At 34.0% G+C, this 14,873-nt stretch overlaps 1 protein-coding gene across 3 annotated transcripts in view; it reads left to right on the top strand.

The window, feature by feature from the left end:
* The window catches only part of SRBD1 (S1 RNA binding domain 1), a 183,248-nt gene that overhangs the window by 155,307 nt on the left and 13,068 nt on the right, over positions 1–14,873 (top strand). Inside the window, exons 18-19 of one of the 3 annotated variants that reach the window (XM_039887259.1) lie at positions 704–880; positions 3,950–4,132. In XM_039887259.1, coding sequence (XP_039743193.1) covers positions 704–880; positions 3,950–4,132 — 360 coding nt within the window. The remainder of the gene's footprint in view (positions 1–703; positions 881–3,949; positions 4,133–14,873) is intronic. The other 2 variants (XM_039887260.1, XM_039887261.1) reach the window with 2 other exon arrangements.

Here is a 14,873-nt window from a genome sequence, read left to right on the forward strand (position 1 = left end):
AATTCTGGACCCCTGGAAAAGATCTGGACGTTTTTCCTTTGAAACTGGTATAGCAGAAAATTTCTCTTACATTTTAAGGTGTTTCTTTTCTACAGTAGCTACTAACATTCCATAATTCCATATAAGGAATTCTATAATACAATTAAGATTCTCTTAAATAGTAGTCTTTTAATTAACACCAATATACTACCTAGCGATATAATTCTCCTATTTTTATACTAACCTTGACATTCATGTATAAGTACCTTTCTATAGTTCAAGTCTTTTAAATTAATGAGAACGGGACAATAAAAAAACAATAGAGAAGTACAGTGCAAGTGTAGCTGTTGTAACTTCTGCTGCTAACTCATCTTGTAAGCTAAACAGAACTAGGCCGAAATGTAAGGAATGTGAATAGTGTAGAAATATTGTGGAGAACAGTTCTTTTTCTTGCACCAGTGTTGACCAATTTAGCAGCATCTTTATGGTTTTACTAATTTTGTCATTGTTTTGCATTCCGTTGTCCTTCTCTCCTCTTGGACAACTCTCTTCCTTCTCTTTTAATTTAACTCTTTTTATTTTATTAACTTAGAGGCACAACAATATGTGATTGCAATTTTTTATAATGCAAATGTTTTATATCATTGTCTTTTCAGATGCGATCTTTCAGTACTCTTAGAGCTATTATATCTGTCACATTTTTCATTTTGTTTATTTTTTTTAGGCACATTGCTGGACTCAATGCCAACCGAGCCAAAAATGTTATTGAATGGCGAGAGAAAAATGGACCCTTCGTCAACCGAGAACAGCTGAAAAAAGTGAAAGGACTGGGTCCAAAATCTTTCCAGCAGTGTGCTGGCTTCATCAGAATCAACCAGGATTATATTCGAACATTTTGCAGGTGATTATTAAAGTGTACACTTTCGGTTCTATTATCAACCTCCTCTCTTATTGTTACCTATCCTACTCTCTGGCATAAATCCTAGGTGTCTCTTGTTCATTTCTTTATTCAGTATGTGATGACTGTCTCATCTTTGCTATACAGCAGTGAATAAATCAACACATTTTCTCTTCTCATGGAGTTAAAATTTTAATGTGTGAGACAGACAATAAATTAGTAAAATAAATAGTTTCGGATTTAATAAGTATTATAAAAATTAAAACAGAGATGTGACACTGTCTTGGGGAGCAGTATAACTGCTTTATATGAGTTATTCATTGAAAAGTTTTTTGAGCCAAATCTTGAATGAGATTAAGGAGCTGGCCACATAAGGATTGAAAGGAAAGCATTTCAGGCAGAGCAGACAGTACGGGCACAAGATCCTAAGGCAGGACCTATATGCTATATTTAAGAAATGAAACTAAGGCCCGTGTGACTGGAGCATCACAAGTGGAAAGGATTGGTGCAAGGTGAGGTGACAAAAAGGACTTCACAATGACCATTTCGTATTGACAGCCATTTCCCTGAGTGTAGCTGGACTTCCCTCCTCACTGAAACTGACCAAAGCATCATCGCTTGTGCAGATTAAGAGTTAAATTTTTGCTTTCTAACCCTGGTAGCACAAAAGCAAAGAAATTAGGTAAACTTCTCAGCATTTAGTAATCATGAAAGAATAGCTTTTATATATTTACTACTTCGGGCCTTCCTGGTTCATTCATATATATTTTTTTTTCTTTTGACAAAATTATAATAAAGGTAACATGGACAAATAATCTTTATTCTGGAAAAGACTAAGTAAGGGAAAACCACCCTACTGGATGGTGGAATACATTATCAAGCAATAGTATTTAAACAGTTTGCTTTCGATGTAGAAATAAAACAGAATAGAGTCTGAAATCTTCCAACACATAGACAGAATTTAGTTTATCATAAAGATGATATTTTAATAGTGGAGGAAATTGATTAATTATCCAACAAGTGATATTAAAACAACTGGTAGGAATTTGGTATGTGTGGGGGAAGCTATAGTTCTATCTCATACTTGATACCCAAATAAATCCCAGGTGGGTCATAGACTTAAATGGAAAAAGTGAAACTGTAAAAGTATCCGAAGAAAACATGAGTTAAGTTTGCAGAAAGTTGGAGTGGTAGAAGTTCTAGGTAGACCACAAAATCCAGAAGCCAGAAATGAAAAAAAATTGGACATAAAATAATCCCGTGTTTTTTAGTATGTATGCTTTTCAGTGTGTATGTTTTTCTAACTTGGTTAGAAAATTCAAACAATATAAAAAAGAATAAAATGAAAAGTAAAGGACACCTCAACTCACTTCAAAATAGTTCCTTATATATTGCTCCCTAAAAATAAATGTATACTCGTATTGGCTTGTATGTATGTTTATTATTTTTAAGTGCATACTGAAGGGATCATGCTCTACAACTATTTGAAACTTGTTTTTGTTTTAGTAGTATATCTTGGATCTCTTTCCAAATATTACGTATAGATTTATATCATTATGTCCGCATAGTATTTAATTTGTGGATGGACCATAATTTAATCTAATTAGTGCCTACTGATAAACATCGAGGTTGTTTTAAAGCCTTGTATTTTTTCAACTGATAATGAAGCACTTGAAGATTCAAGACCATTGTATCTTTTCAATAGATCATACCTATATTCAGGATGGACTGCTGCTATCTCATTGAGTGTTTTTTGCTTTGAAATCTATTTTGTTTGCTAGCAATATTGTTATGTATGACTTTTCAGAATATGGCTGGTAATTCTTTATTTTCAAACTTTCTATGGCATTTAATTTTTGATATGACTTTTAAACAAATAGATTTCATGATTTTGCTCAATCTTAATACATTCACATCTGTTGTATTTACTGACATGTTTAGAATTAATCTTCCATCTTATATATTTTCTCTTCATTATGCTTTCTGATTCTTTTCCTTTCATGCTGTTGGATTTATCAGTTAACAGGTTTTCTCTTTGTCCTTGTTTTCCCACTTCATCTTTATCTCCCCTTAGTGATTTCTTGTTGTATATCTTACTTTTATTCTTCTGGCGATTACCTTTAATTTGATTTGGACTGACCTCTGGTGTCTCTGTCCTCTTGGAGAAGACTAGAACCTTAGGTGTCTTCCCAACCTTTTTCCTTCAGCTCTACATTCCATGATGAGAGGACCTGGGATTTTAGTTTCAGACTGTTCTTTTTATATATATTTTTTACATTATTCATGAGGAATTATTTAACTTCAGTTTATATAGTTTCTGTACTTATCACTGTTTCTTGTAGCCCACATTATCATTTTTTAAAATTCATTGTTTTTGCTCTAGTATAACCTTAAGAAATTCTTTTCAGAGAGGGTATGCTATGTGGATTGTACTTTGCCTTACATGTCTGGAAATGATTTTAATTTGTCCTCCTATTTGAATGCTAGTTTGTCTAGATATATAATTCTAGATCCAAAATCATTTTCTCTCAGAACTTTTTAAGATATTGTTCCACTGTTTTGGCATCTGATGTTTGTCAATGAAAAATGATACCAGTCTGATTCTAGTTTCTTTCAAAGAAATGTTTTATTTTTCTCTCATGATTTATAAAATTATATTCTAAAGTTTCCCCATAGTATGTCAAATATGAGTCTTTTTCTATTCATCCTATTTTGTACTCAAAATAGGTTCTTTTGAGAACTTTTATTTTTCTTCAGCTCTGGGAAATCATCTTGCCCTTCTCCTTTTCTTTCTTCTTGTTTTTTTCCCTTCTGTTTTTCTCTTTTCTCTTCTAGAATGCCAGTTATACAGGCTGAATCAGTTAAGAACGTTTTTGGCTTTCAGTAACAGAAAACTCTATTAACGGTTTTAAACAAATAAGTGATAATTTCTATGAAGCGAATGGCCAGAATCGGGTTGCTCTTTGTGTATGGCTGAGAAATAAGCACATTTTTAACTAAAGATTGTTTTCTTTTTTACCTAACCTCACCACCCCACCCCATTTCCCTGCCCCTTGTTTTAAATGGTTACAGTAGTCAGCACACTGAATCTCCAGGCCCAATTCAGGGAGTTGCCGTGACATCGCCAGCAGGTGTTGAGGTCACAAATGAGAAGCAGGGCAAAAAGAAGAGCAAAATCGCAGTGAATGTTGTGCTGCAGCCAAATCCTTTAGACCAAACTTGCATTCACCCGGAATCATATGACATAGCGATGAGGTAAGTCTGAGGCCTTTGTGAGAATTCTCCATGTCAGAGTGAGTTTTCTACAGAAATGGCCTTTGTTTTGGCATAATGGAGACTTTAAAAATATGACCATGTTTAACATGACAACATTTTTCAGAAGTTCCGCATTGCCAAGTTATGTGGTACATTATTTGATTTCAATGAGGAATGAAACCATTATTCCTGGAGCTGTGTCAAGCCAATAAACCCTGATACTAACAGTGAAGTGTGTGTAATGGAAATTGCATGGCACTCTCTTCTGTTTGTTTTGGAAATTAACAAGACACAAATGACTAGCACCTGGCTTAAAGCTTGTGCTTTTATCTAAAGATAAAGTCCTTTTGAAAGTAAACTGCCAACTCAAGATTTCTTAAGAAATACTTCCCTGCTTGTTTATTACAAAGTCTAAGAAATGATGTACTTTTATTGAACATACATTAACACACAATGATATGGGGGAGGTTTTTGAGTACAAGGAAATGTTTAAGGCATTAAAAGGAAAAACTTTTTAATACCACATTTGATTAGTTCAAAAAATTTTAATTAGTTCGAAAATAGTGACTGGCTATATAACTAAACAGTTTAAGGCTTTTAGTGAGTTAAATGATAATGGGCTTAAAAATAGTGAATGTTTATTGCTTTTAGTTTTATATCCCACATATGAATGAAATCTCATGGTTCTCAACCCTTTCTGTGTGACTTATTTGACTTAGCATGATTATCTCAAGATCCATCCATATTGTTGCAAATGGTAATATTTCGGCTCTTCTTATGGCTGAGTAATATTCCATACAATGTAATATACAGATGATGTATTATTGAATTGTACACTTGAAACCTATATGATTTTATTAACCAATGTCACCCCAATATATTTAATTAAAAAAAATAAAAATAGTGACTATTTTAACTTTCATTGACTCTATAGTGAAATTTTTAACTTGTTTAGAAATAACTGACATTTCATTATTTTGATAAATGTAACTGGTTTCCGTTCTTTTAAAAACGTTTAAAATTTTAGACTATATCCCACATTATAGAGAACTTAGAAAAGAAAAAGAAAAAGTAAAAACTAGTGGTACCTTTCTACCAAAATTTTATTATGAATTTTAAACACACAGAAAAGTTAAAGTTTTTACAGTCATCTCCTTATCATTAATATTATACTGTGTTTTTCCACTTATCTATTTATCTTTTTGTCTGTCAGTCAAGTCCATTGTTTGTTTTTATGTATTTTAAAGAAAATTGCAGACATCAATACGCTTTCAAGTAGTACTTCAACATGCATATTAATTTAACTAGAATTCTATAATTCTTAGCAATTCGTTTTTCTTTTGAGGTAAAATTCACGTACAGTTAAATTGTAAGTATACATTAATTGAGTTTTGGCAAATAAATACCTATATCTGTGAAACCCAAATTGCTACCGAGACAAAAAACATTGCCATCATCCTAAAACATTCCCTTAACGCTTCCCAGACAATCTCTGCCCCAGCCTCCTAGAGTTAACTGCATGTTCTGATTTTTCTCTACCAATGACAAATAAGTTTGCCTCATCTAGAACTTCACGTAAATGATACTATATAGTTGTACTCTTGTGTGTAAGGCTTCTTTCAGTGTGATGTTTAGAGATTTTTATTCCTGTCGTAACAAAAATAAGTAGCTTGTTCCTTTTTTGTTGCTGAGAATTATTCCATTGTATACATATGCCACAGTTTATTCTCCTTATTGAAGGAAACTTGCCTGTTTCCACTTTTGGACTATTATGAGTAAAGCTACTGTGACCATTCTTGTACAGTTTTTTTGTTCTTATTGACACTTGTTTCCATTTATATTGGGAAAATACTTAAGAGTGGATTTGCTGGGTCATAAGGTAGGTGAATGTTTACTTTCTTAGAAACTTATAGACTTTATTCTAAAGTAGTTGTACCATTTATACTTCCACCAGTAATGCATAAGAGTTCTGGTTAATTCATATCTTTGCCATCATATGTTGATAGTCTTTTTAATTTTAGCCATTCTGCTGTGTGTGTAGTAGTATTTCTTTGTGGTTTTAATTTGCATTTTTTCTTGATGACATTGAGCACTTTCTCATGTGCTTATTAGCCATTTGTGTATCTTCTTTTGTGAACTCTTGATTCATATTATTTAGCCATTTTCTTTTTTTCATTTTAAATTATTTTATAGTAGTTTTATATATACAGTACAATGGCTAGACATGTAATTTACGAAGTGATCCCCCAGTTACTCGAGCAGCCATCTGGCACTACACACAGCCATTACAATAATATTAACTATATTTTCTAAGCTGTACTCTACATCTCTATGACTGTTTTGTAACTCCTGATTTGTACTTCTTCATTCCTTCACCTTTTTCCACCTGGCCTCCAAATCCCCTCTCCTCTGGTACCTGTTCTGTGTACCTTTTCTGTTTTCATTTAGTTCGTTCATTTCTTTTGTTCCTCAGATTCCACATATAAGTGAAATCATATGGTATTTACCTTTCTCTGTCTTATTTCACTCAGCATAATACCCTCTAGGTCCATCTATGTCATTGCAAATGGTAAGATTTCATGTTTTTTCATGGCTGAATAATATTCCATTGTATATATGTACCATAACTTTTTTAACTAATTGTCTGTTGATGGGCACTTAAGTTGCTCTCCAATATCTTGGCTATTGTGAATAGCACTGCTATGAGCATAAGGCTGCATAGATCTTTACTAACTAGTGTTTTGGTTTTCTTTGGATAAATACCCAGAAGTGCAATTGCTGAGTCAAAAGGTAGTTCTATTTTTAATTTTTTGAGGAAACTCCAAACTTCCATAGTAGCTGTACCAATTTGCAACCCTACCAACTGTATATGAGGGTTCCCTTTTCTCCGCATCCTTGCCAACACTTGTTTTTTGATTTATTGATGATAGCCAGCCTGACAGGTGTGAGGTGATATCTCATTGTGGTTTTCATTTGCATTGCTCTGATGATTGGTGACCTTGACCATCTTTTCATGTCTGTTCATTTAGCCATTTTCTAATTGAGTTGTTTTCTTTCTATTCTTGAGTTGTGGGAATTTTTAAAAATATACTCTGAATACTAGTCCTTTGTCGAAATGTTTCACGAATATTTTGTCCTAATTTGTGACTTACCTCTTTATTGATGTCTTTTGACGAAGAGAAGTCTTTAATTTTAATGTCTGATTTATCAATTTTTTTCTTTCATAGTTTTTGCTCTCCAAGTCCTGTGTAGGAAACCTTTGCCTACTTCAAGTCATGAATGTATTTGGTATTTTCTTCTAAAAGCTTGATGGTATCAGCTTTTACGTTTAGGTCTGTGATACATCAGAAATTACATTCCATGTATGATTTGAAGCAGGAGTCAAGGTTCATTTTCTTTCTCCATATGAACATTTAAACAACAACACAACTTGCCTTTACCCACTACTTTGGTGCCTTTGTTGAAAATCAAATGATTGAATTAGTGTGGATCTATTTCTGGCTCTCTATTCTGTTTCATTGATCTGTTTTCAGTACCACACTATCTTGATTATTGTAGCTTTATGATAAGTTTTTAAGTCAGGTAGTGTTAAGTCCTCTAACTTTGTTCTTTTTAAATATTGCTCTGAATATTGTAGATGATTTGCATTCTATAAATTTTAGAATGAGCTTGTCAATTTCCATTAAAAACAGAAAACAAAACAAAACAAACTGGTAGGATTATGTTGGGATTACAGTGAGTCTGTCAGTGAATTTAGAGACAGTTGATGTCCTAATATTTATTGAGCCTTTGATCATGAGCTTATTATTTCTTTCCATTTAGTTAGGTCTTCCTTTATTTCTGTCTACAATATTTTTTAGTTTCCAGTGTGCACATCTCACATATATTTTATTGAATGTATTTTGTTTTTCAATACTGTTGTAAATGGAATTTTTTAAATTTGTTGCTAACATGTAAAAATACAGTTGATCTTTATAGTAACTTCGTATCCTGCAGCCTTGCTAATTCCACTTACTAGTTCTAGTAGGTGTTTGTAGATTATTTAGATTTTCCTATGTAAATAAGTATGTTATCGGCAAGTAGATAAAAGTTTTACTTCTTTTTTTTTTTAATCTAAATGCTTTTTATTTCTTTTTCATGCCTAGTGCAGCGGCTAGGCCCTTCAGGACTGTGTCGAATAGGAGTGGTGAAAGTGGGCATCCTTGTTGTATTTGTATTCTCAGTCTTTTAGCACATGGTTCTCATTTTTTTAATATAAAAAAAAAATTTGTGATCTCATTATAGTAATTGTATTTTTAGTGTTTATTATTTGAGAAGATGCATATGTGCACATGGGTTTATAGACTTCTTGCAACAACTGATGTTTCCATTGGTACTAAATTAGCATTTTGTTAATGCAAACCAGTGTCTTTTTTAGTGCACATTTTTATTTGTTTCCATAATGTAATTTTAATGTGGTTTATGAGTTTTTCAATTTGCTTTTAATATAAGCACATTTTTTTGTTTCTGCATATCCTTCTTTTTAAAAGGCTAAACAATATTCCATCACATGATTGAACTGTAATTTAGTAATAACAGTACTAGTAGTAATCCTTATGATGAATTCCTAGAAGTGAAATTACTCTTGCCAAAGGATTTAAAAGTGTATGTGACTCTTGATATACATTGCCAAGTAACATACTGATTTATAATGCCACCAGCAATGTTCAAGCCTGAGAAATCTTGAATTTCTCCTGTCGGACGGACTTTTCTGCCAATTTTTAAATGAGCCAGTTTCTGCATGTGGAGCATAAAAGTCCCACCAGTGACTTCACCCTTCTCTATACTTCCTTTGGGAGTAGCCTTGTCTCTCAGAAGCAGGGTACTTAGGGACTATTTCATGAAAAATTTCTTGTACATGAAGCTCAACTCCTGACCTTTAAAATGTGGAGACAAAACTGGTAATTTATCTAATTAAACTTACTATCCCCATTATCCACTTTGGAACTATGATAGTCATTTCTGGCTTTCAAGTATATTTAGTGTAGGCATCACTCAACATAGGTAGTTCATGCTTTCATATGGTGTTACATAAGTATCTTCCTAGGGAAGAAAAGGCCATTAAGGATATGATTAGGTCATCACTGGTTTGACTTCAGTTCTGTAAAAGTAAGTTCCATTTCAGTAAATTCCATTTTTAGTTATATCAGAAAACCAGTAAAAACATTAATGGCTTTAATGCCATTCTGCCCATAATGTCACTCTCAGAAATACACCGAAATCTGAAGCCATTAAGTCTTTTCACTTTTGTATTTATGGTGTTCTCTCTCATATTCGTATTTTAGAAAATTGAGATCATGATATTTTGTAACCTCAGTTAGTCATTAGTGGTTTAAAGAGTCTTTTTTTTAAACTATTTTTATTATATTACTTTTGAAAGTTTTATTTACATGTAGGGATTCTCTATGAAATATTAAAGTGATTTGTTGTGTGAGCTGAAATTTTTTTTAGTTTACTTTTTATATCTGCTTATAATGCTGTCATGTTTTTGAAATATGAATGTTAATTTTTAAGAAGTAAACCTATTATTCTTTTTCTTGTTCTTATGCAAATAGTCTTAAGAGCCCCAACCCCTCAGATCACTTCAGTGTTCCTCATGTCTTTTTCATATTCTTTATGGTTTCATTCTACTCTATGAATTTTACTGTTTATGATTTTATTAATCACTTAGAATGTACAAAGTACTGTGGTAGGGCCTGAAGAATATAAAAATGCATAGAGGTGATTTATGCTCTCAAGAATTCTAAAATAGGATAAAACTTATTCATAAGTAAGCATAATAATGGTCAATAATTAGTAAGTGATCTTTGTGAAGCACAAAGGTTGTTCACAGGAGAAATAGGTCATTTTCAGATAGGGCTATCTCATAAGGTTCATGCAGGAAGTGACATTTGGGGTAGGTCTTTAAGGATTTCAACCAATAGAAACTGGAAAACAGATGCTGAAAGGGTTAGGGAGTAAAATACAGCTTTGATCAGGTTTGCGGAGTAGTTAATAATCAGATAAAAACAAACATTCATTGAGTACTTCCTCATTACCAGGAACGTTAGAAGCATCATCTGGTTCAAACCTCACAGCAATATTATGAGATTGGTACTATAATTATTCCTACTTTAGGTACAGAATCTCAGATGGGTAAAGTAAATCATCTAAGATAACTCAGCTGATGGAAGCAAGATTTGAACCATGTCTGAAACAACTCCAAAGCCTGAGCTCTTAACTAGGTCACAATTAAAAAGCTATTTTGGAGCCAGATTTAAATATAATCACAACAGTCTTTCAGATTAAGGGTATCATACGCTTAAAGACAGTATGTGTTCAGCACAGAAAAGTAACAAGGGGAAAGTGACTTGTTATGTGTGCTTTTTAAGGAAAAAGAAAGGGAGTGGGAGGAGAAAGAAAGAAACGAGTGTCTGGAATATGCTAGCTTTGAGTGTTATTCTCTATCATCACATGGCTGAAATTAGACTCTACCTTTTCTCTAGAGAAAACATTACTTCCTCCAATAGAGGAAACTTTGCCTATTTATTTTATTAAGGGATCTGAAGGAAATGGATTCTTCAGTTAGAATGTGTAGAGTTTTATGCTGTTTCGTCGTAGATGTAATGTTTCCTGAATTTTGCACTAAAAAGAATTCCCTTCCATTATGTTTTTTTTTTTAGAATGAGGTGTGTGCATTTCAAAACAAGCAGCTTGATAGGGACCATATTTGGTATCTTATTAATATAGGAGAGGAGTAAGGTGTAGAGCAGGAATAGCATATCCATCTTAGAAATATTCCTACCTCTGCCAGAGGATATTTTTAAGTAAGAGAGAGAAAGGAATACTGCAAGGTCTTTAGGAAATGTCAATTTGAAAAACTTAATAGGAGAATCCATATTATAAAACAGCGGTCCCCAACCTTTCTGCCACCAGGGACCAGTGCCCCTATGAGAATCTAATGTCTGCTGATCTGAGATGGAGCTGAGGTGGTGATGCTAGTTCTGAGGAATGACTGTAAATACAGATGAAGCATCACTTGCTCTCCTCTTACTGTGCAGCCCAGTTCCTAAATGGCCACGGACCAGTACCGATCTGTGGCCTGGGGGTTGGGAGACCTCTGTTATAGAAGATATAAGAATATAGGATTAAGAAACTCACTATTGCTACAGTTAGATTTTCTTTCAGTAGTTCTTTGAAGCCATTCTGTTCTAAATCTCTTTTACTTGTTTCAGAGTCTTCTCCTATTTACCTGATTACTTCTTACTTCACTGAAAAAATTTAAAGCTACCTTACAATCTCCTTCTTTAGATTGTCTCCATGTCTTTACTCATTCAGTTCTGTACTTCCCTTAGCTTCCCTTCCTTCTTGTGATTATTTCTTTCCCTACCCTCACATCTCACAGGGTGCTGCTAAGGACTCTTGACCTTGGCATTGTCTTGTTCTGTCTGTGTTGTAGTTGCCTCACCTCTAAAAGTTGGGGTCAGTGGGGAGGGTGGCAGCTAAATGAGCAAGATCTTATAGCTTTGTAAAATTTTATGACTGTCTCTTGTATCTGTCTCCAGCACTCATTCCTTTCATTTTGTCCCACAGACATGTTATTGCGGCGGTCTCCCCCTTCTGCACTCCCTAAAAAGCTAAAAGCAACAACCACCTTTTATCTTACTTCCCCCTAAAACTTATATCTCATTGCTCCTTCTTTTCATTGCCAAACTTCTCAGAATTACCTGCCTCTAATTCTTACCGCTTGCTTTCTCCCAGTCCCTTACGGATTGGCTTCTATCCTTATCACTTCTGAAATTATGCTTTCAACTGATGACCTCTTGATGGTCAAAACCAGTGGCCTCTTCCCATCCAGACTCAATATATCTAAAACTGAAGCTTGAATTCTCCTTTCGTCCCTTCCTTTATAACTCCTTCTTCTCCTCCCATCAGTCCTTCTCACCAGCTCCACACAAAAACAAGACAGAAGAATAAACAAAAAGGCTTGGTCTTCCTCTCTTGTCCCATAATGAATGGTTAGTGGTGCTACTGTCTTTTTATTAACTGGGGCTAGAATTGACAGAATCATTTATTTATTCATTAACTACGTTCCTTCTAAGTGTCTGCTGTATCCCAAATACTGTTCTGCAATCTTAGAATACATTCAAAGTTCCCTGCTCTCAAGGAGAGATAATATAGAACGAGCATAATAAATAAATCAGTTGTATGAGAAAGATGATAAGTTCTGTGGAAAGAGCAGAGTAATTGCAGGCGGCGGGGAGTGTCAAGAATTACCAACGTTATGGGTAAGGGCTTGCAAATTTAAGTAGGGTAGTCAGGGAACAAAGTTTCAATGGAGGCAAAGGAGTTAGCTGTGCATATATCTGAGGGCAGAGTGTTCCAGGAAGAGGAATCAGAGAGTATAAAAACCCTAATGTGGGAGGAGGGCACTTTATTATTGACTCCTTTTATGGTTATTTGTAAGTTTTATCCTCCCTATTTTGGGAGGCACCTTCAGGATACAACACCTCTATTCATTTTTATATTCTTCAGGTCCTACCACCGTGTTTTGCACATTCTAAGTGATGAACAAAATTATCAACAAAAAAATTCATTGAGTAAAAAAAATGAATATAAAAAAATATGGGTATCATTGATTTGATCTTAGAGATCAGAGATGTTAAGAGATGACCAATCTTATATAAAAGCAGGAAAAAAGAATAGTAGGTTTAATTTTTTTAATTAAAAAGCTTCTTTTGTTGTGGACCTTAGTACTCTACTTTATCCCACTTATTCATAATAGACTTAGATGGTCCAAAAGAAGTACGAAACAATAGAATATTGTGAGTTAAGGTAAAGCTGTAACAATAGAATATTGTGAGTTAAGGTAAAGCAGTTGTCCTTGTCCCTGCAAAATAAATAATACATCTGAAAATTTCATAACAGATTTGCCAGGCTAGTGGCAATTAAATTTAAGATTTCTTATAATTTGTATGTTGTAAGCTCCAGGAGGTCAGGGATCTTATAAATCTGGTTTACCACTCTGTCCCCAGTACTGAACACAAACTGCTATAGCAATATTTGTTTAATGAAAGAATGCATGATAGAAATAGAAAATGGAAAGATGATTACATAGAAGAACACTGAGAAAAGGGAACTACTCAGGAATTGACAATTTTAATTGTCAGTGAGCAAAATGAAATGTCTAGCTTTAATTTAACCTAAATATTTTTTCTGTAGTCTAAACTGCAGAGGTCAATGCAATTGTGTAAGCAAAACAGTTGCTAGACCATCTAGGTCATCCTCTTTGCCATTGCCTATCCCACATGTTGAGTGACTACTTCTTTCACATCCTTTGTGGATTAAAGGGATTTAAGGATCTCCCCTGTCTCCACAGAATAATGTGTCTAGAGCCCAGGCCTTCCTAGATTTTACAGGCTAGAAAGAGAGACAGGTTATAAAAGAGGATTACTTACAATTTGCTGTCATCATCTAGAAATTGTCATGATGTCCCCATGTGTGAGTGATTTATTTGTGTTGGGTCTTATGGGCCATGAGTAAAATTGCTGCTATGTTATGAGTAGAATGAAACCCAGAAACATCCTCTTTAGGGCTTGCCTCTCCCCCATGCCTCCTCTGTTTTTGTCTTACTGCTTTAGTTGATCAAGAGAGCCAAAGGCAAGTATCCGATTTCTCCTTTTCCTTGAATAAGGTTCTAGGAGGTAGTGCTTTGTGCTGCAGATTATGCTGATTTGTACATGTCACAGTGAGACCTGGCACTCTCCCAAAGAATCTGCTGCATTAAGAATTTGATTCACTCCAGATAGTTAAGCTTGAAAGTTGTTATGTTCTTAATTCAACTTGAAAAATGCCAGGAAATTTAATGCCAAGACTGTCACTCAGCACTCGTTTTGATAAAGCATTAGCTAGTATTTAATTGTTATTTCCATCTTGGCCATTAGGGAGAAATTTTAAAAGACTAGTTTCTAGAAGTGGTTAGCAGCCTGTATAGCAGGAATATGACATGCAGCACTAATGGACTAGGTAAATGTATATCAAGGAATGATTTGAATCAATATCTATACTATAATATTAGTACTATGATATTTCCTTTATTACTGATCATATTCCTATTTCTGACCCTTATAATCAATGTTGAAAAATATGTTTTCAGAGAGTAAACAACCATCTATTTAAAATACAGGTCTGGGACTGGAGTAATCGTATAACCTGACAAAATTTGGGCAGGAGGGAATCTTCTATACAAAAGCCAAGCAATGTTTATTCTTAATTTACAAAAAACTTGAGTCAGGTTTTTAAGACCGAAAGTTGGTTGGTCAAAGGGTACAAACTTCCAACTGTAAGATGAATAAGTTCTGAGGATATGATGTACAGCATGGTGACTGTAGCCAATAATACTGTATTACATACTCAAAAGTTAATAAGTGAGTAAATCTTAAATACTCTCACCACACACACAAAAAAAGGGTAATATGTGACCTGATGGAAGCGTTAGCTAATGGTATGGTGGTAATCATTGTGCAGTTATATAAGAATATCAAATCAACATGTCATACACCTTAAAATTATACTATATTATATGTCAATTATAGCTCAGTAAGGCTGGAGTGTGGGAGCCACACAAAAAAACAAAAATTGAATTAACCCATCAGATAACACAGGGATTCCGTAATGAGATAAATGGATCCCAACCAGTGCTCCTTGACCAAAAGCAGTTCGA

Source organism: Pteropus medius, unplaced genomic scaffold (assembly GCF_902729225.1).
Source record: "Pteropus medius unplaced genomic scaffold, Ma_sr-lr_union100, whole genome shotgun sequence".
NCBI classification, from domain to species: domain Eukaryota; kingdom Metazoa; phylum Chordata; class Mammalia; order Chiroptera; family Pteropodidae; genus Pteropus; species Pteropus medius.